General features: G+C 47.6%; 1 protein-coding gene across 8 annotated transcripts in view; it reads left to right on the forward strand.

The window, feature by feature from the left end:
- RASAL2 (RAS protein activator like 2) overlaps window positions 1-26492 on the forward strand; it is a 1332618-nt gene that overhangs the window by 1273348 nt on the left and 32778 nt on the right. For all 8 annotated transcript variants that reach the window (XM_069641161.1, XM_069641162.1, XM_069641160.1 and 5 more), the window contains 2 exons: window positions 6221-6423; window positions 20698-20785. In XM_069641161.1, coding sequence (XP_069497262.1) covers window positions 6221-6423; window positions 20698-20785 — 291 coding nt within the window. The remainder of the gene's footprint in view (window positions 1-6220; window positions 6424-20697; window positions 20786-26492) is intronic.

Here is a 26492-nt window from a genome sequence, read left to right on the forward strand (position 1 = left end):
ACATTAAGTCGGCGTGTGCAAAAAGTTGGCTGTATTGAAATGATTTACATGGGTCAGGAGTCCACATTTTGACAGAAAAGCAGGTTTCTCTCCCAATTAACAGATACAGCACAGAATGCAGTAACACCCTGTCACCAGTGGAACAGATTTACACGCACACTCGTAAGCTTCCCTTGCATGCACAGAATCTCATGGTCACATGTTGGCTGGACAGTTAGCCTTGCATACTTCAGAAGTCTGTAAATTATCGACTGAAGCAATAATTACAGTGCTTGGAAGTTGAAGGAAGCCTGCATAAACCACTACATCTAGTTAAATACCTATCTGGATTACATCTACAGGGACATGTCTTTCTTAGTTCCTATTTAAGTTACAAATGAAACCATTTCATTTTGTTTTGTAACAGCACTTGCAATGGCTAGAGTGTCGAGTTTTGAATGTTAGAATTGTAGTTTTGAAGATTGAAGGATGCTGTGAACCCTGTGATTGGTGTAATAACAATCACTCAAGAATTAGCAAGGGCGTTGCTGCCGCTGACCAATTATAGTACCATTTACCACAATGGGTCCAAGTTAGGGTTAGTGGATGTTTAAACTAGACATTACATACTCATCCGTGCTTCACATATGGTTTTGAGGTGCAAGTATTTTACACCCTTTTTATCATTTGAGTGTTAAATACATTTTAAAAGTAAAAATGTTTTGCCTTCATAAGAGTGCAAAGTGTGTCCGACAGGCAGCCAAAACATGTCTAAACTTGAAAATGAATACATTTGTTGAAAACCTTCTCCTACACATTAATATAAATGAACACACAACATATATTCATCTTGATGATAAATGCACACAACATAGGAACTCCAAAAAAATACCTTTTTGTAAAATGCAACCATGCATTCACTTAGAGCATAATTTGTTTGTTACAAAGGATACTTCCCAATGGTAACTGTTTTCCATCTTACTACAGATCAGACCCTAACATGCTAGGAAAATAAATATGCATGTATAATGCTCCTGTTCATCTATCTAAAGACATAAAACACGGCAGAAGTTGAACAAAAGAAGCCATTCATTATCACACTGTATTTGATTTCTTTCTGAAAGGCTAAATGCACACAGATCACAGAGCAAATTTCTTGATTTCCGACTGCTTCTCTGCAGCATGCAATTTATTCCCAGCAGATAAAAATCAAGATGTTCTGGTTTCTGTCAAGTGACCTGACATTTGCACTGTCTGATGTTCTCAACTAGTGCATAAATGATTCACACCAAGAAATAAAGTGTTGTGTTTACAATATTTTAATGCGTGAAGAGGCCTGGTTGCAGAATCACTCTGATACCTGGTGCCACGTCCAAACCTGGTTAGTTGTGGCTATTGTGGGGGGAGAAATAGCAGGGTAGACCTCTGGGAGAAACAAGTAGGGAGTCGGGCCCATACCATGCCCAATGCGCGATGAACACCTGCCAAACACCTTGAGCCTGCCTCGATGGGCAGAAGTCCCAATAGGCCACTGAGCATTAAACCTGAGCATGTAAGAGTGAGGTTTCAGGCATCTCTCCACCTGCAAACAGATTGAGAGAGGGTGAAAGGAAGGGGAGGGAGATCAGGCCTACTCCATCTTCCCAATACTAATGGACTTCCCTCTAACATCTTCTACCACCTTACACTACAGGCACAAAACCCCTACAGACACCATCATAAGCCTAGCCATCCGCACATGAACACTAACTAAACCACCAACCAAGCTCTCCTTTTAATTCCTATCACACTCCACCCCCAGGTCAGCAGTTAAACAGACCCAAAGCGCTGCAGAGCTCTTCCGCATGTAGAACAAGCACACTCCCCAGTTTCTCTGCCAAACCCATAGAAAGCAAATTGACAGACAGGAACTGGTTACTTCCGACTCGCACCCATTAACACCACAGATTTTCCATATGCCTCTCCCACGAACAAACCCCACACCCTGTTTTTCTTACAGAACCACATGCAGCAAGGCCACCAATAGTGGCAGAGGGGTGCTACACACGATCACTTATATTGCAGTTGAAATTGCTTAGTAGGTCAGAGAAACACCTGGCAGAGGGAATGACCAATTGCTGACCAATTGTCCAGGTGGCACTCCCATATGTTGTTTACACCTACTGTCTTGAATCTTAAGTAATCAACCAACCTATAAAAAAAGAGCAGAGTCCTGCTCAGATTCTATTCTATTGTAATGGGTTTCTATATAACGCCAGCACACCCGCAGGCCTCAGGGCGCTCACAAGACCTACAAACAAGGAATATAGAGAGAGTAAAGTCAGTGTGGTGAGATACATCTTCCTATTCTCCTCCCCGTCGAAGAGGTAGGTCTTCAGTGCATTCTTAAACTGTGCCACTGATGGAAGCTGTCTCAGAGACTGTGTTAGGGCGTTCCAAATCCTTAGGGCCCAGGAGTTGAAACGGGCACCTCCAAACCTTACCAATCGAAAGCGGGGCTGAATTAGCAAGGCTTCTTTGTTTCATCTCAGCATGCATCGGAAAGGCAGTCTTCTTAATCCGAGAGCTAAGATAGACAGGGGCATCTCCGGCTAGGCATTTATAGAGCATGTTCAGTGCTTTGAACTGAATTCTCTCATGAACAGGGAGCCAATGCAGCTCCCTGCATACAGGTGTTACATGGTCTCAGCGACTCATATCATGTACAGCTTTGACTGCACCATTCTGAATAGTCTGTAGTCTATTTATATTGGCTTGTGAGGTTCCAACCAGCAACCCGTTACAGTAGTCAAGCCTTGTATTGATGGTGGCTGCTGCAATTAGAGCTCGATTTCTCTCCGACAAATATGGGAGGTTCTGCCAGAGGAGCTTGGTCATGTAGGCACAGGTCGAGCTTAGATGTGGCACATGTTTTTTTTAAAATTCAGATTAGAATCAAAAATAACCCCCAGGGTTTTCACATGGCCAGAGACCGGTATCCTGGTGCCTTCAATTAGGGATGCTTTATATTGGTTATCTAGTTTTCTTAATTTCGTGTCTGTTCCCAAGATCAAGATTTCAGTCTTTCTATCGTTCAGCGCAAGGGTGTGTTCCAACATCAATTTTTTGATGGCGGCAAATATCCCCCTTACTGTTGTTAAATCTTCATCATAGCTTCCAGAGAGTTCCAGGACAATCTGTGTGTTGTCCCCATAATTTGCAAACCTGACAACCATGCTGTTCAGGAGATCAAACAGTGGCTTAGAGTATATATTATACAGTAGTGGTGACAGGCATGTGCCCTGAGGGACATCACAACTGAGTTGGACTTGATGCGATTGAAAGTTCTCCCTGGTAACACTAGCCCTCCTTGGTCCCAGAAAGGACCTAAACCAGTTCACAGCCAATCCAGAGCAATTTCCCACCTTAACTAGCCTATCTGCCATAATATCCTGATTCACCAAGTAAAAGGCGGCGGACAGGTCAAGCAGCAACAGCGTGGCCGCCCGCCCTTTTCTATGATATCCGCTATACAGGATTTACCATCCACCAATGCTGTTTCAGTGCCGTTTTTTTTCCTGAAACCCGATTGGCCTTTAGCTAAGATTCACAGACTGGGCTACTGACCTGGGTGCTGAGAGAGAAGAGGAGCACCAGGGAGCGAGCCAGCGACTGGATGGAGAGAAGAGAGATTAAGCAATATTTCAGACACTTAGAGACCAGAGAGAGAGAGAAGAGACACCAAGCAGCTGATAAAGGCTATAGCCAAGAGCTCATCACAAACCAAACGCAGGAGAGCAAGCCAAAAGCCTGTTGAGGGCTATATTTCAGTCTGTGAAAGGGACTAGAGCCAGCAATGGAGTAACACGAGTGAGCCTGCTGAGGGCTATATAATAGACAGTGGAAAGAGACTAGAAGAGGCGGAGAGAGATCTTGGCCCAGGAGGATGACCTGTTGCTGTTGGGTTAAAATGACACAGCAAGACAACAACTCAAAGCAAGGGGAAGAAAATACGTGCAGTTAGAAGTCTGTAAATGTTATTATCAGCCCAGGAGGGTGACCTTTGGCTAGGGGGTGAGAATACTTGAGCCTGACACATACTCTAAGGGGAGAAGTATATACTGTTAGGTGAAGAAATGATCTGCATGCTATAACCCCGTCACTCTGTTTTGGATACAAAGAAGCATGATGGGTACTGAATTCCAGAGACTGTTAATTAGGGAAAGTCGGCATTCTCACAGTTAGATCATTGACTCACATTAAGCTGAGCCATCCTAATGCCTGTAGTAGAGTTTCTTGTATTGTTTCTAGAGTGATTCCCTTATAGGAGTTGTACCCCACTCCTGTTCCATATAATAAAACTGTGGAACTTCAGTAATTACTCCTATGTGTTCTGCTGATGCTTTGTGTCACAAGTAACACTGTTCAATGGTGAATTTACAAAATATTTTGAGGAGGTGTATTGCTATTAAATGCTTAAAAGTAAATATAACTGTGTGTTTGCACATACAGCATTACTTATAGGTATAGCAAAGACACGTCTGTCCACCACAGTTCAACCAGCGGATGGATGGCTTTTTCCTATGCCCATTGGAGCCAAAACTGTTGGCTTTTCCAATGCTTGTTTATTTAATGCCACGAAAAAGGGGCACTGTTATTGCTCTCTTTTTTGCCATTACAAAAGTTAAGAAATGGGAGCAGTGTAGTAAAGCTCCTCTTGTTAGGCGGGACACGGCTACCACTTTATGATCAGATCACATAGGCTCAGAGTACGCTCACATTGCAGTGGCAGTTAGCTTTAAGTTAATTGTTTTTACTTCTGCAGTACTATTCCTGAACACATGCTGGTCTTTTAGCTACTTGTTTCTCTAAAGTTATAGCCATTATATCTTACTTGACCTTTGTAGACCATCTAGAACTGGGCAGATGCTAGGTCGGAGCAGCTGTGACGCTAAGCTTGTCAATGCAGCCCATACATAGTCCTATATGGTTCCTGCAATCCTCTATAAATGGAAGAGACCGACTCATCTCACTTTTGCCTTGCATGTCAGGAAAAAGAAGCATGCTATAGAATGGGAGCTTGGACCACAGTTTGGTTTTGTAGAGAGTTTAATTTAATTTTGTAGGAAGGTTGGTGTTCGACTTCATGGCCTTTTTGTCATAGTATATTTTGAATTAGAGGTTTTGTTGCTGTGGAAACCAATGGATTTGAAACAGGGCCAGGAATGGTGAAACATATTTTAGCTTTGTAGCAGAGATGCTGAACAGTAGTGTGGTTGTGGGTGTCATTGTGGGCTGTTGTTTCAGAGGAGTATGAAGTGTTTTTGTTGGATTCAGTTTTAGGTATATACCTGTCATCCATGTTTGGAAAAGTCAAGACCCAAGACAGTGGATACGAATGGCTGGCAATACATTATTTTTCAAGCTGGGTATCATTGCCATGTTGATGGATTTCTAGGCTAACTAGAGGGACCCCAAGGCATTTCATATAATGATTAAATTACGTGAGTAGCAGATAGTGCCCTGGAGACCTTTGGAGGTGACAAGCAGGTGGTGGGATGTCGAAATACTAAACTGACAGGGGCCACAATGCCCCCCAGTAGCCATCACAGTAGTCAGGACTACACTACACTGATGATCCCTAATCGGAATGAGGCCCCATGTCTTTTACCAATAGTAATGTATGTTATTATTTTTACGATTTTATGGCTTTCGGCCGAATAAAGTTACGTTCAACACATACTTTATTCATTAAATATTTCTCGGTAATGTCCCCCTAAGAGCAGTTCCACAGTTTGGCAAAAAAATGAATATGCTTTAGGCATTCATTTTTGACTTGGTGTTTTACTTGCTTAGATTTTAGGCAGTGTCAATAACCTACTTCAACCTCAAGCCTTTCGTAAACTGTTACAGAAAACAACCTAGGAAGCGACTGTGGCTCTCGAGCATAAACCAGAAAATGTCAGCAGTATATATATTTATCTTGTATATTTAACTTGATTTTGTAAATGTTAAATTGGTCTTTACGGTATTAGCAAACATGTATTGTATTTAAATGAGAAAAGTAAATGTTTGCGTTTATGTAGTGTCAAATGCTACCATTTTACAGTGCTGAGTATGTTTTTTCCATAGTTTAAATCCAAGATGGGATTTGAAACTTTCTAGGTATGTTTCTGGTCCCTATGAGCGATCCCATATAAGGTGGATATTATTGCTGTCTAGCTACATTTCCTGCTCATACACTTCTGTTATTTTGTCTCAGTATGAGCAGGAGATAGCCAAGTTAAAGGACCGCCTGAAGGTATCGAGTAGACGTTTGGAGGAGTACGAGCGGCGCCTTCTGGTACAAGAGCAGCAAATGCAGAAGCTGCTGATGGAATACAAGTCGCGCCTGGAGGACAGCGAGGACCGGCTCCGGCGACAGCAAGAAGAGAAGGACAGCCAGATGAAGAGCATCATCAGCAGGTGAGACTCTTTGCACAACTTTTGAGTTAGATTGACAGTAGAGATGAGCTCTTCGAATAACAGCATGGATAGAGCATCATCAACAACTAAGACCACCATGAGCATGGCACAAGAGAAAGAGAGTTGTGATTAGCAGAAATCACCTCTGCTTATCAGCAGGTTTAACCGGGAACAAGGATTGTCAGCAGGTCGAATGAAGTGAACAGCGCTGGCCGGAAAAGGGCATGGCAATGGGCTGTTGTAGTTCAACCAGAAGGCAGGCAGCATTGCCTAGTGAAATACAAAGCTGGGTCAGGAGGATGGAGATCACTCACAGGCTGTTGACGTGGATATTGGCCATATAGCAACCATTAGTATTAGGAAATATGAGACAGTGTGTGGTGCCTAGACAGTTGTCAGTGGAGATGAAACCTTCCCATGTCTTTCACCCAGGTGTTTCCCAGGTGAGTGCTGCTGCCCCAAGCCCCTCCTGGGCCTTGATTTTCTTTAAAAAATGTTGTTGAGCCCCTCAGCCCCAGCGTCCACACTTGTTCCCCCGACCTTCTTATGCATATCCATCTCCCTTCCCCTCCCTCCTCCCAGCCCGCCCCCTGCCCTGATAGGTCAGATTGCTGCTCTTAACTGACCTTCCCAGGGCAGCCCCCTGCCCATGCAGCCCCTGTGGCTAAGGGCCCCAAGGCAAAGGGCGGCTCCTACAGAGGCGGCTCCATATCATTTCTGCAGGTGTCAGCAGGGGAAGCTAGTGGCCAGCCGTCAACCAGCGGCTACTACCAAGGTAGGTGTGGCCTGGGTGGGGAGTGGATCCTTTTCCCTCTGAACACGCCAGCGCCACAACATTGAAGTAATGTTAGTACTCCCATGATACACTCCTAAAAAGTGCCCACTGAGATAGTACTGTGATTTATTTACCTGTGCCGCACACTTAGAATTTGTTCTTGTTACATTGACTCACATCTCGAAAGTGCCCACTGAGATAGTAGTGTGATTTACCTGCCTGTGCCGCTCACTTAGAATTTGTTCTTGTTACATTGATTCACTTCTAGAAAGTGCTTACTGAGATAGTACTGTAATTTATTTACCTGTCCCTCACACTTTTTGCTCCTGTTAGTTTGATTCACATCTAGAAAGTGCCCACTGAGAGAGTACTGTGATTAATTAATTACCTGTGCCCCAGACTTAGAAATGTTTCTTGTTACATTGATTCACATCTAGAAAGTGCCCACTAAGATAGTACTGTAATCTATTTGCCTGTGCTGCTCACTTAGAAATTGTTCTTGCTACATAGATTCACATGCAGGAAGTGCCCACTGTCATAGTGCTGTGACTTATTGCCTGCTCCGCACACTTAGAAATTGTTAATGGTACACTGACTCACACCTAGAAAATCCCACCTTGTGATAGTACTGCGAATACTGGCCTACGTCCTCCTCTAGGAGACCTGTGTTGCATGCCTAGGAAATGTGTTAATTCTGCATTGTGCCACTCTAGAATTCCCCATGTGTTAGGCCCTTTCTCCCTCTATCCAGGTATCCCAAGTCTAGGTGCTGCTACTGCATCTAGACTTCCATTATACTGTTGCCCCTCTCCCACTGTCCTAGTGTCCAGAATCTAGATGCAGGTTCTTCATCCAAGGCCACTGCATCTACTGTTACAAGTACATCAATCTGTAGGTGCTGCCCTTAACCTCCCTCCGGGATGGAGATCCCAGCTCAACATAGACTTCCTCACCAACCCGTCCTGATCCCTGGCCTCCCTTCTCCATACCCCTCCGCCCCCATAACTCACCCCTCGCGTCGCATAACCCGCACTCTAGCACCCAACTTCACGACCCCCCCCCTTTTATCCACAATCTGGTCGCAAACCATGCCACCCCCTCCCCCTGTACAACAATACACCAGGACGCCACCCGCCCACCCTCCTACCTTCATCAATCATCCAACTCTAAGATCAGAGGATCACTCTGTTGCACCAAACACCTGCCTCCTCAAACACTCATCCCCCACTCTTCATCCCTCCCAAACACATCAACATCCACTTTCCCTCTGGCATCCATTGAGAACAACTTCATACCCCCTGCCCATACACCACACCCATTATCCAACACACATGCCAGAGCAGCTCTCTGGCGCTCCAAACCGCGCAAATACACCACCACTACCACACCGTCCTTGTGCCCACTGAGGAACTCCCCACCCTCACAACTTACCTCCCATTCCGCCCTCCCCCTTAACATTTGCTCGACGCCTCATCTCCCTCCCCCTCTAACCCCACGCCCTCTCTCACACTCCTATGGAACCAAAACCCACAAAATGCCAGAAAAGTGACTGGTCCTCTCCCTCGACCCTCCACACCTCACCACTTCTGCTTCAGTTCAACCTCCCAGCCTCCCCCCTACCCTCAGACACTCCCCTCTCCCTGTTTCCACCCACTTGCTCTTGACTTCTCACCCAGTACCCCTAAACACCCAGCGCCCTCCAGACTCAATCCAAAAACAACCCGCCTAAACCCCCACACCTCAAATGATCCATTCACCACCCTCCCAACCCCTCTGACCCTCCCCTCATCCCTCACATTCCTACCTCCGCCCGCCTACTCTTCCCGCTCCCCCCATCGATGTAACCCTCTCACCCGACACTCAAAGTCCAAAAGCATCCAGCCCTTCCACCTCAACCGGTCTCAACCAACCTGAATGATCCTACCACCCCCCACCTCCCCATCGGACACCCATGTCCACCGAGCTCCCCCTGCGACGAGCATGATGAAAACCAACTCCCCTCATGAAGTCGCTTGCATCCTTTTTAATGCCCACTCCGTAGCAAAAAACAGACGCAGTATTTTTGACCTCCTATCCTCAGACAATCCCAACCCTTATTTTTATCGCCAAAACCTGGTTCTCCAACCACTTTGCCCCAGTAGCGCACAAAGCCTTCCCCCATGGCAACTCGCTTATTGCCCAAAATAGAGTCTCCAAAGGTGTTGTAGTAGCAATCCTCTTCAAACCCCCATTTCTCCGCCTCACTCGTCAAATCCCAGACATGCAATGCCTCCTGTGAATCCGTTCCGGTAAACCTCTGGCTACCCTCGACTTTCACCCACAGCTTCCTACTCATCTACAGACCCCCTGGAAATGACAAACATTTCGACAACAATCTCTGACTCAATAGCGACCACTCAGGTAAATCACCCTTCTCTAACACTCCTGGGAGATTTCAATATCTGGTTTGATATGCCCAACAACGCCATGACTCATCCGCTGATGCGCTCAACCTCTCCCAACATACCACTGGTTCAACTCACTCAGGTGGGCACACCCTTGTTGCAATTTTCAGCTCCCATGACCTGGTTTATATATCCTGTCCCAAATCGCTCATCTGGACAGACCACTTTGCCATCCCTTTCTCTATCCACACACCTGCCCCCTTCCTAAAGTTCTACCAGCCCCCACCCCTGACCTCAAATGCTGGATCAAAGTCAAAGTCCTCCCTGACCTAGCCGAAGCCCTGCTTCTCCATCCCCGTGCAACGCTGTCCTGTGATAGACCCTTAACCATCGATTTCTTTTACTGCTGGCTTAAAGACTCACTAATTCCTCTCACCCCCTCGCGTCCCGCAAAGGACCGTCCCCCAAATGGTTCACACCCCACCTGAGAAATGCCAAAAAACAAAATAACTCTCTTGAACGCAAATGTGGACAGCATCTAAAACCGATCTCAGCAGATCCATATTTGTCATGCACCACCGTAATTACAAATCCGAAAGGCCAAGAAAGCCTATTACAGTAAACTCATTTTCAACTGTGCAACCACAGCAAAGAACTCCACGTGATCATTTCGGAATTTGTGAAACATATGTGCACTTCTGCCCAATCCACCGCCACACAATCACTCTGCGACTCCCTCCCTACATTTCTACAACACTGCATTTGACAGGATGGCAACCCTTAACACCAAACTGTCCTTGCTCCCCCCCTTCCCTGACCCCTCCTGAACTCATTGCCCCGACACCCAACTTACCTACTTTCGACTGATTAAAACCGACCCCCAGAGACAAGTTCGTTAACCATCTATCAGCCAGCAAACCCTCCGGGTCGCCCCTCGACTGCTGCCCCGCCTCTGTCCTGAAAGAAGTATTCTCCTTTACCTGCGCAGGAGAACATGCGAGAGCCATACTAAACAACTTGCTCACCTCCTGGCATCTTCCCCGAAGCCTTCAAAACAGGGCATGTCAAGCCACCAAGCCACTTCTAAAAAAGGCATCCCTTGACCCCAAGATTTACAGGCCAATATCCAACACAGGATTTCGCACAAAACTCATTGACCGGACTGCATACTCCCAGCTCAACTTCTTTGTAGAATCCAACAGTCTCCTCCGACCCTTCACAATCAGTCTTCAGACTGCCACATGGAACAGAAACCCCTCTGATCTCGATCTGGGATGATCTCATGGTCACTGCATACTCTGAGGGCTGTGCAGCACTGATTCTCCTCGATCTCTCTGCACACTTTGACACTGTTAACCATTCAATCCTCCTTGACCGCCTCCACTCCCTAGGAATCCGTGTGACTGCTCTCAAATGGATTGCCTCCTTCCTCCTCAACAGAAAACAAATAACCTTCTGCTACCCTTTTGTCTCAGCTACTCGCTCTGTGAACACCGGAGTATCCCAAGGCGCATGCCTATCTGCTCTCCTGTTCAACCTCTATCCGACCACTCTCCCAGGAATCATCTGCACGCACAACCTCTCCTGTTACAACTACGCTGACGATACCCAAATTATCCTAAGAATCCCCAAGACGAGCACCGACCCTTGTCTGGACATTGACATCTGATGTAGTGAAAAACCTAGGCTGCACTATGGACTCAGGCCTGACCCTCTCCCGTCAGATCAACAACGTGTCAAAATGCTGTCACTACCACCTCAAACTTCTCAGATGCATTTTGCCCCTACCTCTCCTACCCCAGCAGACTTGCTGCAGTTATGTCTATTGTGATGTTGAGACTGGACTATGCCAACTCCCTATACCTGGGAGCACCAGCTTACCAACTCAACAAACTCCAAAGTGCCCAAAAATGCTCCCTGCCCTGGGACACAGACCCGCTCTCCGAACCATCCTGTGGATCCCAGTCGGACGAAGGGACACCTTCAAGACCCTATGCAACACTCACTGAGCAGTGCACAAGACCAGCCCAAAGTACCTACAAGAGAAGATAAAACCCTACCTCCCATCTCGCACCCTAAAATCAAGCACTGCCCTCTTTCTAGTGATTCCAACCTCTAACTCTGACAGGATCGGAGGATCAGCCTTCTCAATCTTGCCCCCAACTCTGTGTAACTCACTCCCCACATATTCAACACACCCAAGATTATATGACCTTCCACAAAGCTATAAAAACGTGGCTCTTTCCGTAATGCCGACTATGACCATCTGATGCGACTAAGACCTTGCAACCCGAATGACAAATGCTCAATGAGATCCTGAGCAATGACGCCAATGAATACGCTTATTAAGTCACTCTTAAGCATACGAGTGCTTGAAATCCAGAATAGCAAGCTCCTTAGATCATAACTCCACCAAAACACTCCCCTCCCATATCACTGTGCTTACTCTATACACCAACACACAATTAGAGTGCAGCTACACCCCTTGATCTATTTCGGCCTAGCTGCTCACATACGAACATTACTCCATAAACACCTCCTCATTATAATACAACGCAAATACACACCACAAAAACAGGCCTAGCTGCACACATAAGCGTCCTACACAGGCTTCATGCAGCCAGAACCTAGTCTTGGTGTCCATCCTCCAGACTGCACACATTCAACTGATATCAAATACCACCACACCTAATGCTAGGCTGCAGCTTCAATCAGTCAATTGCATTGGCTGCCCATATAATTGGTGCACCCAGGCACCCTATGACACCCTACTCTCTCAACTGACCTGGACTACGGTCCCCAAGGGTGTTCACCCTACCAGCGGTTAGAGGTCATACCAATGATATATAGAGCGCTATATGAATGCCAAATAACATAACATAATTAGGTGAAATATATCATTGGCCTTTGATAGCCAGTTCTTGGTCCGTATTAGGAAAGTTTTCACTTTTTGCATCTTTCTCGCCTTGTCTTCATTGGTATCCTCACCATGTCTACCATCTGATTTAGATCCTGACTGATTCTTGGGGTGTATGTGATCTTTTTAGCCTCATTCAAATGCTCAACTCACATAGTTTGGAGGACACTGGGCAGCCCTTTAGCCTTCCAGTGCAGGGAGAGCTTCTCCCACTTATTTTTTTCCCTCCTTGGTTTTTGTAAAGCAGTACAGTCTTTTAAATTGTGTACTGCAGGGAGATATTGAGTCCCCTTTCCTTGTTCTGTAACTTGAAATTTGTGTTACTTTTTATATGCATCTTGAATAGGCTGGTGGCAGTGTTAGTTTTTATGCCTTTAAAAGTTGCACTAACGTACACCATTATTATTTACTCCTATAATGCCTTTTGGTTAACGATTTACTCAGAATGGCTACTTTTCACGGTTTAGGCCCTATTTTTGGATGCCTTTCCTTTGCTGGCTGCCTTCCCCCCCTTCTTGGGTAGAAAATTGCCATAATGGGCCATTAACTTTCAATGTGTGTTTGAACTGGGTGGCACTGGTTAGAGGGGATTTCTGGCCCCCCCTACACATTCCTGGCCGTGTGAGGTCACTGTTGCTCAGGGAGCAGGCTCACCAGCATTGGACAGTGTTCGGTAAAAGGCCCCCTTTGTACTCCTCGTGTTAGCCCCTGTTCTTGTGGCTGGATTTACTGGGGTATAGCTTGTTTTTCTCCCAGCCAGATTTATTCAAAGCCTGACTGCGTGTGTGACTCTGTGTTATATATGCCCTGCCTTAAGCATCTGTATGACTCCTAATACATGGCTAACTCAAAGGTACCCCTTAGACACTCACAGAGAGTAGCCTCTCTCTGTTCGTCATGTGGATAGGCTAGTGCTAGAATTCTTGTCTGGGTAAAAGGACTGCACATAGTGACATCCATTTTACCTGACTGGATCCTTTTATAACCCCTTTTCCATTCATCAAAATGCAAGTTGCTTTTGTTTACCTTGAAGACATGACTAGCCCTTTGTCCCTCTTTGTGTATGGTAGAGGAGGCAGCCAACTGTGACCACTGGATGTGCATGTCCCATCACTGGATGCTGTAGTCATTCTGATACAGTTCTGACTGGCAAATGCAGATGCATGTATGGGAAAGTGTGGATTTATTCCTTTGTGTGGAATTCCTGTGTGCATGGGTGTGCTTAGAAGGTTGGATGGCCATTGGCTGACCACCTGCCTATTTTAATGGTGATTCATGTGGGATTGGGTGCTGCGTTCACTCACTGCATCCCAGGAGCGATAAAAACATACCCCATTGCTCACTGACCGTGTCAACAGCTGAATCTTTGAACCTGCACTCTGCCAGGCTTGCTGCTTGAGGAAGGATGAAAGCCCTTCACCAACATCCTTTGAAGCTCCAAATAATCTGACTGGGAAGCTCTTCCTTTCTACTGTGATCAAGAAAGAAGCTCAGCAGCTCTCCTTTCCTCTGATCAGGTGGGCACAAGTGGATCACATCTACTGTTCAAAGGCCTCGTTTGCATGAAGCTCCTGGCTGTGCCAGCACAGAAGTGGTTGCCTCTTTGCTGCCAGGACTGTGAAGATACTCTATGCTGAATCGACCAAAGAATCTTCATCCCAGGACATCTGGGAAATGCCCTGGTTCCATCCCCAATAACCGTGGAGCTCCAGGAGGAGAGGGTGCGGGGGTGTTTGGGGGAAACGGGGTGGGTGGGGGAGGCTCTGAACAACTTGCAAAGCAACCACATCCTAAAACACCAACCTACTTTTTCATTCCCTGGGTTTTGCTTTCCTGACCCCGGCGCTACTGGTAAATCTTTTCTTTGTACATTTCTTAATCTCTGGGCCTCGCGTTTATCTTCAAGGAACTCATAAGGACTTCCCTTCAACAGAACTCAAGGAAGGCAACTAATATCTGCCAAAGACTGCCCCTATTTGCACTACTGCTCTCCTCTTAAATTGGTCAGCCTAGATGGAACATCATTTACTTACCTGCTACTGTCTTTTTTTTTTTTTCCTTGGTGGGACTCTATTAACTCAAAATAACTCATAACCGTGCTACTTACTAGGTACATTGTGGCATATTCTGTTTTCTTAAATGCAAGTCTATTTCTTTTCTCTTAGCCTATTCTTACATAATGATGATTGTTTTATAAAAATATATTGTGTGGACATTCTTTTACTTGCTATTAACGAAAACATGTATACTGTACCTGTGAACCACCCCACTCCACCTCCTATGAGTTGGGCCTGGGCTGATCTGTCACATCTACCACTTGGTGAGCTTGAAGTAATCACTAGCAGTATCTAAATCATTAATGTACACCTAAAGACCCTGACCACAAGCCGTCAGGAACATTTCCCTAACAGTCATTCTCAGGTTTGAATTTTGCAGGTCCTTTTTTGGTGCACTGTGGTTTTCCAGCCCAAGAATTTTTGATTTAAGGAATGAATCTGGAGCCATTCGAGATGTCTTCGCTTGGAGTCAAGTATCAGTTGCTGAATGACGAACACAAGCATGCCGGATGACTACTACTACAACCATCATTGGCCAAGCCAGCCACTCCATAGCAAACCTCTGCATTCTCTTCGCTAGGGGAGAGCTAGGAAAGGTTCCTCCCTTGGACTAGTGGGCACAAGAAGTCTTGAGTACTGTTCCTCTGTCCTCGCTATTCAGAGCTCAGAAGAGTCACTGGGTCTGCATTCTTCAAGCACCTTCTGAGCTCTGAATAGCGAGGATAGCGGAATAGGACTCCAGACTTCTTGTCCCCACTAGTCCAAGGGAGAAATTAACCTTTTCCTGCTCTCCCCTATCAAAGAGAATGTAGAGGTTTGCTATACACATACATCACCTTGACACCTTGCTACTGCTACTGTTCGCCCTGGAGGGAATGCCTGTCTGGTACCTGAGACCAGCTTTCCTGCTGCCCGGTTCCCGGTTACCCTTTCTGGGGTCTCTGCAACTGCGGCTCCTATGTGGGCCCTGCTGCATCATGTGAAGCCAAGTTGAGCCCTCCAGGGGTACCTTCTGGTGTCTGGCCTGTCAGAAGAAGCCTCATACCTGCAACCAGTGGCCCTCCTGCTGCAGATACAATAGTGATCTCAGCTGTCCCCATCGATCCTCTGTGGCCTGGATTATTGTTTGTTCCATTAGCCCACCTGCACCCGAGGTGCAAATAGCAATATATTCTGTGGGCTTCACTGGCCCAGTAACAGCACAGGGCCCGGTGTTATGGGCCTTGCTTTGCTCGGGCCTATAAGTTGGCCCCCGGGCAGTGCGACCCTTCTTTTGTATATCAGTTTCTTCACTTTAGCTTTGCATTTCTGTATTGTTATGTGCGTTTGTTTGCCCACTCTAAGGGGTGATAATTCTTTCTATCAAGGTTTGCTCATTCTTACTAGAGTGGCAATTCCCGAGTTACAAGGTGCATTGCCTAACCTCTAGTATTGTATTTTTTTCAATTCTTTTATCGCGCCTTTCTGTCAGTTTCTAATGCTTCATTTGGCAGTTTGTTTTTATTTTTAGTTGTGTCCTCCCTTCCCCCTTCTGGGTTAATGTTTTGAAAGCATTTCATGACATTTTGAAGTCCATCTTTCCTTAGACAACAATCTGCAGCATCATCGGTATTCATGTATATTAAGGGATTTCAGATTGGTAGCTGCAGTGGGTAACATAGACAATTTTATCATAGGGTTTGGCATGGATTCACATGCTCATGAATATTTTCAGTCTCCTCTGTAAAAGAAAAACTGTTTCAGTTTAGTTTCTAGTCTGTCTTTCTCCTATAAACCAATCACTGAGCTCTGGGTCATACTGCCCCCTACCAATGACTTCCTTGTACCTAAGCCCTTCCTCTGGTAACCATCTTCAGATTTTTACCTCACGTTCAAGTGTTGGGTCTCCTCGCGTTTTGCTCTTCAAGCTTTTCTGTGTTTTTTTGCTTTTTGCTTTTGTGAAAAAGTACTGGGTGCCTGCGGTCTAAACTGTCGACAAACTCTGTGGTCTCAGCGGCCGCCAGGAAGAAGTCGTCAAGTTCATTGTCTTCTTCATCTGTACCCCCGGACAACGAGTGGATAGATAGGTAATCTATTCGGCGGCGGCGACGACGGTGAAAGCAGCCAACGCCTTGGCGATCGTGGCCAGATACGACGGGAGCTTTGGTACAAGATGGCTCTGCTCCTGGATTTCCTCCCCGATTACAAGCAGGTCAAGGGTTTGGAGATCCTCCAGGAAGGCGAGGTGGTGTCCGAACACGCCATCACAGTGGCATTGGGCATTGTGGACACAGGTTTCCGCCAGATGGGCAACAGGGTTTGCCTTCGTCGTCGTGGCTGGCTCAAAGCCACCAACTTCAGGCAGGAGGTCCAGACGAGGGTCCTGGACATGCTGTTCGACGGAGACAACATGTTCGGGAAGGCTGTCGATGAATCCTGCAGGCCATCAAGACCGACACAGAGACTGCCAGTGTATTGGACACTCTGCAGCAACACCAGCCGTCCTTTCGTTTATCCAGAGGGAAGTCTAGCAGGTCTTCAGCAGGGGCTCATCCTCTTACCGCCAATCCTCCTGCTCCTCGATGCAGGAAGCCAACAGGGGTCGTTCCAAGGCCTAAGGAGGTGGCTGCCGTCGAGGTTCGCAGGACGGCGCACCGACCGCCAAGCAGGACTAAAACCAGCCAGGATGACGGGCGCCCACCAGTGGGTGCCGACTGGCAAACTTCGTCAGCATGTGGGAGACCATCTCCACCGATCAATGGGTGCTGGATGCTCTCGCCCACTGACACACTTTAGCGTTCCAGGGGAAGTGTCCGCGAATACCACCAGTGGCCCGACAGGAACATCACATACCTCGGCTGCTGTTGGGAGTTCGGCCCGTGTTAAAAAGGGGGGCGAGAGAGCTAGTTCCAAAGCGACTCTACGCCACCGGAGTCTACTCAAGGTACATTCTCGTAAGAAAGAAGACCAGGGGCTGGAGGCCCATCATCGACCTATGACAGCTCAACAGGTACATGAAGTTCCAGAAGTTCAGGATGGTCACGCTGCAGCACGTGCTCGGCCAGCTGGAGGAGGGGGACTTTCTGTCATTGTTGGATACACAAAGGACACCACAAGTTTCTGAACTTTGTCATTCAAGTGAAGCATTACCAGTTCAAGGCTCTTCCCTCCGGACTGAAGTCAGCACCCAGAGTCTTCACCAAGTGCTTGGCTCTGGTGGCGGCTCATCTACAACTGCAAGGGATCCATGTGTACCCTTACCTAGACAACTGGTTCATCCGGGCCAGGTCAAAGGACATCGCTGTTGACCACGCAGTGAAGACCGTCCGGCTGCTGACGGAACTGGGGTTCTCTGTGAATTATGCTTGACTCCATCGCGGGACGCACTATTCCTGGGATCCAGGCTCGACACTGTGTCCTGCCTGGCATCACCGTCGGAGGAAAGGATATCGGCCATCTTGGGAAAGGTGCAACGGCTTTTGGCACAGAAGGTCTCCACAGTGAGGACCATCAAGTCTCTACTCGGCATGATGTTGTCATGCATATATCTGATTCGGCTCTGCTGGTTGCGGACGCACTCGCTGCAGGAATTCCTCACCGCCTGTTGGGTCCAGGTGTCCGGAAGCTTCCAGGACAGGATCACGCTCAACGAGCGTTCCGTGGAGAGCTAAGTAGGTGGGGGGTGCAATCCCGGCTCACCGGAGGCACGGATTTCCGGAGCCCCCCATACCAGCAGACGGTCACGACAGACGCCTCCCTGGAGGGATGGGGGGGGGGTCCCACAACAGACGTCTTCACACAAGAGGCGTGTGGCTGCCGGAGGATAAGACGCTAAACACCAACGTTCTGGAACTGCAGACATTGTTTTGGGCCCTCAAGTCATTTTTGCCATCCCTCAAAGTCGCCGACTCCCTCAGCTGGGACCTGCGCTCTTGCCACGAGTGGGAGCTTCGGCAGGATCAAGTGGACAACCTTTTCCTCAAATGGGGCAGTCCCCAGATCGATCTGTTTGCAACAACGACGAACACCAAGTGCCGGAGGTTCGCCAGCAGATTCCCCCCAGCCGGGGAGCATGAGGGACGCATTCATATTCCATTGGGAAGGCCTGTTTCTGGATGCGTTCCCTCCGTTGCCGTTACTTCTTCAAGTCATCAGTCAACTCAGGCGGTACTGGTGCAGGATGATCCTTGTCGCACCAGCCTGGCCGAGGCAGATCTGGTACCCGGGCTTCTCAGCATGTCCTCATCCCCTCCAGTCAAGCTGTCAGTGGTCATGGATCTTCTCGCCAGGGAAGGAGATGCAATTCTACACCACGACCCGGGGTTTCTGAACCTGAAGGCCTGGCTCCTGCAGCATTAAAGTTCGGTGGCTACGATCTTCCGGAGGACTGCAGGGAGGTACTTGCCAAGGCCACGGTGTTGTATATGTTGAAATGCTACAGACACAAATGGAGCACTTTGCGTCAGTCAGTGGTTTAAGTCGCAGATGATCAACCCTCTCATGGTCACGGCCCCTCAAGTACTACTGTATTTACTATAATTGGCTAAATCTGGACTGGCTCACGCCTCCATCAAGGTACATCTGGCAGCTATCTCCCGCTATACCAGGTCTCTGGGACGTTCTTCGCTGTGGTTGCACCGTCTAGTCAAAGAGTTAATCAAGGGACTGTTCCGCCGGTGAAGACTCCGGCCCTGGCGTGGGAACTCAACGTGGTGCTGACTAGGTTCATGGGGCCCCCATTCGAGCCAATGCATTCAGCTCTGCTCAGGTTTCTTTCATGGAAGACCGCTTTCCTCGTGGCTATCACCTCTGATAGACGAGTGGGTGATATCCAGGCCCCGTCATGCAAGCGGCCCTACTCGACTTTCCACAAGACGAGGGTGGTGCTGCGGACGCACCCCTCCTTCATGCCCAAGGTTCAGTCGGAATTTCATCTCAACAAGCCATTGGTGTTACCTGCGTTTTTTTCCTTTGTCGCTGGCTGAAAGGACTTTGCACTCGCTGGATGTGGCTAGAGCTCTGAAGTTGTATGTGGCCCGCACAAAGAGTTTCCAGAAAACTTCTCAGCTTTTTGTGAACGTTGGTCCTATGAACCATGGGAAGGCCCTGTCCAAGGCTTCCATTTCCAGGTGGCTCTCCGGCTGTAATCACTCCGCTGCCTGGCCATCTGAGAGCCACGGCGTTCCTGTCTGGTGTGCCCCTGCTGGACATTTGCAGGGCTGCTACGTGGAGATAGACGTACAACTTCACGAAAATTCTACTGCATCGTCAGCGATTCCATTAAGGAGTCCAGAGTCGGCCAAGCAGTGCTGCGCAACCTGTTTGCTTGATAGTGAGCCTGGTGAGGAGGTAAGAGATTGCTTCTTTTGAGCCTTGCCACCTCCCGTGGTTGTGCATGTATGTACTGCTTTGTATTCTTTATTCATGAGCATGTGAATCCATGCCATACCCCATGCTGGAGAAGGAACAAGTTACTTACCTGTAACTGTTGTTCTCTAGCATGGGTCCAGCATGGATTCACATGCGAACCCTCCCTCCTGCCCCTCTGCATTTCTTCTCTTGGTCCTACTGCTACTTTACGTGCTACCAAATCTGACGATTGCTGCCAGAGGAGGGGCTTAGGTAGAGGGCAGTCATTGGCTGGGGGCAGTATGACCCAGAGCTCAGTGATTGGTTTATAGGAGAAAGACCGTTTAGAAATGAAATTGAAACTGTTTTTCTTTTATCGAGGATTCCCAGCCTGACGACAGGGAATATTCATGAGCATGTGAATCCATGCCAGGCCCATGCTGGAGAACAACAGTAACAGGCAAGTAACTTGTTCCTTGCTTTCTGTTATCAACATAGCAGGCAGCTTGACTAGACCCCTTGATATCAGTATTTGTGTGTTTTACAGTGAAGTTTTCTTTTTCTTACAGGCTCTGTTCATTTGCTCATGGGACAGATGTTTTGCTCATTGCACTTTTTCGAAAGTACCTGCTTTTAGTTTTTACAGTATAACCAGAGCCTGCCCCCACGCACACACCTCAAGTAAGGTGTTCATGTGCCCGTGTCTTGCGTGTGCAAAGAAATGACTGCATTGTTTGGAGTTATTGTTCTCTCTGTAATGCTCATTCCAGTCTGCACTATTCCCTGTCTTCAATATTTATGCTTTTGTTCCAGGCTCATGGCGGTTGAAGAAGAGCTGAAGAAAGACCATGCTGAAATGCAAGCAGTTATCGATGCAAAGGAAAAGATAATTGATGCACAGGTAAGTGCCTTAAAATATGTACATCCAATGGACCTCTCGTAACTGCTTTATAACCAGTCTTGTGCTCCAGTAGGTCCAACACATGTTTTTATAATTCAGCATTGGACAGGGTGATGTCATGTTTAATAAAGAAATGAATAGTTATCAGAGCTACAATCCTTCCTTAGTTTGCATTAAAGTTGTTCTCTTCTCATTTGAGCATTACCGTCTGTGGCACTGTTCAATAGTGCGAGGTATTGGCCTTTATCCAACTGGTAGACTGGTGTCCATTTGTTACTACAAATTCGGATACTAGTGCCTGTATTTACCAGTAAAGTTACACTATGCTTCCCTTCATCTTGTGCAGATTGTGCAACTTCTACACCAGTTACACACTGTGTTTTTAAGGAATGTGATTAACTGTCCACCTTGCTTTCCCCTCCACATTTGAATACAATACTAATTAGGGGATAAAACCAGCAGTTGCAGGCTTTGCTAGCTGGTAATGGCCCTCAAGACACATTTAATCGGCTTGACACAAGCAGCGTCATTACCTATCATTATACCCACCGCCATGGGAACTTCTCTCCATTAACACCTGGCCACATGCTAGAACGTGCTTATGATTCCCTAGGCATCATGGACCGGACACTGGCGTGGTTTACCTTCTTCCTTTCAAACCGACCCCAAGTGCAAATGGGCCCCTTCCTCTCCTCCTCCTCACTCTCTAGCTGTGGCGTCCCTCAAGGCTCTATCCTATCGCCATGGCTCTGCAACATCTACCTAGCCGATCTGGCCCACTTGATCTCCACCTTCTCTCCTCATTTCCAGTGTTATGCTGATGATACACAGCTCTCCTGTAAGCTTCCTTCCTTCCTCTTCCTCCTCTCCTTCCTCTCTCATACCCGACTGCCTGACTGCTATTCAATCGTGGTGCTTGGCTAATAATCTCTGCCTCAATGCCAGTAAGGCGGAGATCCTTCTCATTGGGACACCTGCTCCCTGTTTCACCCCCACTCTCTGGCCACCTTGAGCCCCTCCCCTCACCCTCTTGTGAGGCAATAAACCTTGGGGTCATCTTTGACTCATCTCTTTCTCTCCACACATCCAAAGCTTTAAGTGGGGTAAGAAATCTAGAGGGTGCCCTCATTTGAGGGCATGGCTTGTGGGATGGGCTTGGCCTTGGCCTTAAAAACATACACAAACCATAGTAGGGTAAGCAAACATTTTATATATTTGTATGCGTACCTTACTATGGTTTATGTAGTATGCAAGAGAACTGAAACAAGGGGGGTTGTCCTACCTACCCTGTATGGATCTTAGGGGTGCGCAGGGTAGGTTCAGTGCACACTGGTTTTAGACCCTTACGGGTGCCCATGTAGTTTGGGCAACCGTTGAAAGAAAGAGCATGCTTGCTGCTGTCAAACAGATATCTCTAATACAATATTCATGTACACAATTCCAATTCTTTTATACAAAATTGCAGCAGAACATTTTAGTAGACTTTTAGTTTCACATTTCTTTGTGCAGAACATTTTAGTAGACTTTTATATATGACAATCTATAATGTCCATTGTGGAACACTAAGGCATAGTTAAACATTCACTATGACATAAATGTAAAGGTCAAAGGCATGGTAAATAAAGCATTCATTTGTACATTTTAACTGGCAGTTTGTAAGAAAATTTTTTCCATGCCAATGAATGTAGAATACACAGGATGAAAGTGCAGATGAAGGAGACGTTGGCAATCGGTCTCCTATGCCCGGCTAAAGTCTGACCTCATATTTGGTCTACGTCTGGGTGTGATTTGGGGAAGTGTGCTGCTGATGTTTCGGCAGAAATGGATGGTAGCCTTCTTCTGGGGCGAAAGAAAGTCAGGAGAGTCACTGGTCGTGCGTCCAGTTGGAGCGGATGAACGCAAGGGGTTTCATCATAGGGCAGTTGGAGAGGCGGAATTAGCCTGTGTGGGCGTAGGTGGAGTGGATGGCCGGGATGCGGGCAGGCGGGGCCTGTGGACAAACAATGCCGGACTCTCGAGGTGGATAGCGGGGTCGGTAGAAGGTCCGCGAGAGTAGAACCTGAAAATGATGGGTGGGGTCCCACCAGGATGGTGCGGGGGACCGTCTCACGAGCAGTCCGGGAGCGAAGTCATCGGGGCTGGATGGCTCTGAGGTGGAAGAGCGTCTGGTGCGCCCTGCAGTCAGTCGAGGTGAGCAGAACTAGGACCGGCGTCTCGAAATGGCGCCTGTCAATGCATGTAGTATGCAAGCTATCTTTTATATTATAAACATAGAAATATGTAACCTATTTCTATGTTTATAAAAGATGGCTTGCATACTACACAAACCATAGTAAGGTATGCACATAAATATATAAATGCTTACATTTATATATTTGTTTGTGTGCCTTACTATGGTTTGTGTACTTCAAGATGGCTTGAAAAGTACATAAACCATAGTACGGTACGCACACAAATATATACAATTTATATATTTATGTGCGTACCTTATGGTTTGTGTACTTTCCAAGCCATCTTTGTTAAATATGTTTGTTTATAAAAGATGTCTTGAATTGTGCACTTTTCAAGCCATCTTTTATAAACCTCGAAATATGTCGAGGAGTCCCCAGGTCGCTGAGGCTTAAAGACGCCTTGGCGACCTGGGCAAACAAAGGCAAAGTAACTTCCTCTGATGACCTCTCATGCAATAATGCATCCCGCCAATGTTGTGGTAGGGCCCCGGCTCAACCCCGCTTTTGGGAAATTGCCGGGGACCGGCCCCGGCAGGCCCCGGCCCACTTAAAGCACTGCACACATCACAGACCTTGCCAAGAAGTCCAATTTTCAGCTCCACCTCCTCAGAGGCACTCTCCCTTTCCTCACCTTCGCCCAGAAGTTCAACGTCTCCAAAGCTCTGGTTCTCTCCAGGCTCGACTACTGCAACAGCCTCTTCCTCAATCTGCCCCTTTCCTCCCTTCACCCCCTTCAACAAATCCAGAATAGGGCTACGAGACTTATCCTTGGCCTCAAGCCTAGCAACAGTATCTCTCCAGCCCTAACATTTTCACATAGAACCGCTGTTTGAACGATGCAGATCCTTACCATTGGTGGGCCTGGACTTGCTTCCAGCGGTGTCTAGTCAAATGGTCGACAGACAAATGGTCGACAGACAAATGGTCGACAGACAAATGGTCAACACAATTTGGTCGACAGGACAAATGATCGATTTTTTTTTTTAGTTATATATATTTTTTTAGGTTTTCGTTTAGGGAAAAAAAGGGGTTTTTAGCAACAAAAAAAAAGGGGGGTTGAGAGGACCCCCCCCCCCAAAAAAATGTGAAAAATGTTTTAAAAAATTCGACCATTTGACATGTCGACCTTTTGGTGTCGACCATTTGTCCTGTCGACCATTTAGATTCGACCAGTTGGCCTACAACCGCTTCCAGCTCGAATCTTGGCTAAAAGGAGGACTCCTGCAGCCATTTCTTCAGCTCAACATTGGAGCAAAGAATACCTCGAAGAGCAGCCTGCTGAAGACCCGAAGACGACTTCCAAAGTGGCCCAGCATCTCTTCCTGTGTCTGACCCGGTGAAGCCCTGCTCTTCTGCATGATCCCCGAAGACTCGGAGCGGTGCTTCAACCCTTGGACTAGTGGGACCAACTAGTCTCAACGCCTTCTTGAGGTTTCAGAGACTTCGGAAGTGTTCCTTGACTGCCTAGTGGAATGACGAGGTCTCTCGTGGGCTATCTCGCCAGAACCGACACCGTTCTGTGTTCACACCAGGAACTTTGGTGGTGCACAGCTTATGACATCTCCTTGAAAATACAGCTACCTATCATCAAAGGAACCTGTCCTGGAGCAGCTGCTGTGATCGCGACTGGAAGGACGCCTGTCGCTTGAAAACAGTGAGCGTCGCTGGAACTCAACTTCCTTCATCCTGTGAAGTATCCTGAAGAGGCCTGCATCAGTGGCTCTAGCAGTTCTTCACCTACAGAGGTTGCATCTTGCAGCTGCACCTGACCGGAAGAATCCTGGAAGCTGCAACTTCTGGGCACCTCCAACTGAGGAAGTGAAGGCCCACAGCGGGGGCTCCAAAGGGGTGAGCAAGTGCGGAGGGGGCCAACGAGGGCAAGTGCCAGGGAAAAAAGGGTAAGGGCAGATATGTGCAATGGGCAGGATGGACCAGATTCAGGCTAGTCTGGGCAAGGGTGCCTGAGGGCAAGTGCTGGTGGGGGATGCTGGGGGAGACTTGTCAGGGGTGGGCCCCTGTGACTCAGAAGGGACCAGGCACCAGTTGCAGCGGCAGAGGGACATTAGCACGGGAGGCGGAGAGGGAAGGAAGAGGAAAAAAGGAAAGTCTTGAGAAGTTTCCAGAACTTAAGAAGAGCCGCCTCAGGTTTGAGAGGGGCAGGGAGGCCATTCCAGAGGGAGGCACCTGCATAGGAGAGAGATCTGCCCCCCACGCTATGCTTGCAGAAAAGTCTTACCCTCAGAGAGTTAGATGTAGCTGAGCGAGGGACTCTAGAAGAAAGGTATTTAGGCAGGGAGAGTTGGAGCTAGTGAGTGCCCCGGCCCCAGAAAGCCTTGTGGACGATGCAGAGGGTCTTGAACTTGATCCTTGCCACCACCAGGAGCCAGTAGAGAGATTTCAGGGCAGGAGAGATGCGGTCCCTGGCCTTGAGGCCAAGGATAAGTCTTGCAGTCGTGTTCTGGATTCGTTGCAGGAGGCAAAAAGAGGTAGAAAGATTAAGAGGCTGTTGCAGCAGTCCTCCCTGGAGAGAACCAGGGCTCTGGAAACAGTGAGCTTCTGGGGGAAGGTGAGAAAAGATGGAATTACCTCTAAGAAGGTGCAGCTGGAAGTGGGCCTTCTTGGCAAGGTCTGTGATGTGAGGAGAGAGTGTAGTGGAAGATCAAACCAAGGTTTTTTGCCTCTCAGGAAGGCGAGGGAAGAGCACCCCAGGAGGGCAGCTAGAGTGAAAGAGGGGAAGCGGGAGCAGGGGTTACAATGAGAAGGATCTCGTTCTTACATTAAGTCAGAGATCGTTGGAGGCTCACCAATCCTGAATCGTGGATAGACGATCAGGAATGAGTGAGGAAGGAGGGGAGGCTGAGGGAAACCCGTGTGTGAGAGAGAGATTGGTGTCATCCGCATAACACTGACAGAAGAGAAGGTGGCGATCAGGTGGGCCAAAGGGGCCAGATAGACATTGAAGACCCAGGGTGAGAGGATAGAGCCCTGGGGGACACCACATGTGGAGAGGGAGGTGGTGGAGAGAAAGGACCCAAGTTGGACCTGGGAGGATCAGTCCAGGAGGAAGGAGGTCAGCCACACCAGGACCTGATCCGTGATGGGCAGGTTCCCACAGAGTTGATTGATCATAGTGGCCACATGAAATGCAGATTATACTCCTGTGCTCCTGAATGTTAGCTATCACAAGGGCAGCTCTTCTGCCTCAACAATATAGTATCAACAACTTCAATATGTGCTGCTACTTCTGGGAAAACATAAAACGGAGTGATGTTTGTTCCACCCTTGGGATTGACACCTGCAATGAAGAGTATGCTCCTCTCTTCCTGAATGTTGGCTATCAGGAGGGCAGCTCTTCTGCCACACTTGTTTTCCTACTTCTACGTCAACCAAATGCTAATAATGGCTTTCTATCACACTTTCTCTTCTTTGGCATGGACAATGCTTGTTTGGTTTTTTATTAACTTCTTCTCTATGAC

This window comes from Ambystoma mexicanum, chromosome 1q (genome assembly GCF_040938575.1).
Source record: "Ambystoma mexicanum isolate Mex_15411 chromosome 1q, UKY_AmexF1_1, whole genome shotgun sequence".
NCBI lineage: Eukaryota > Metazoa > Chordata > Amphibia > Caudata > Ambystomatidae > Ambystoma > Ambystoma mexicanum.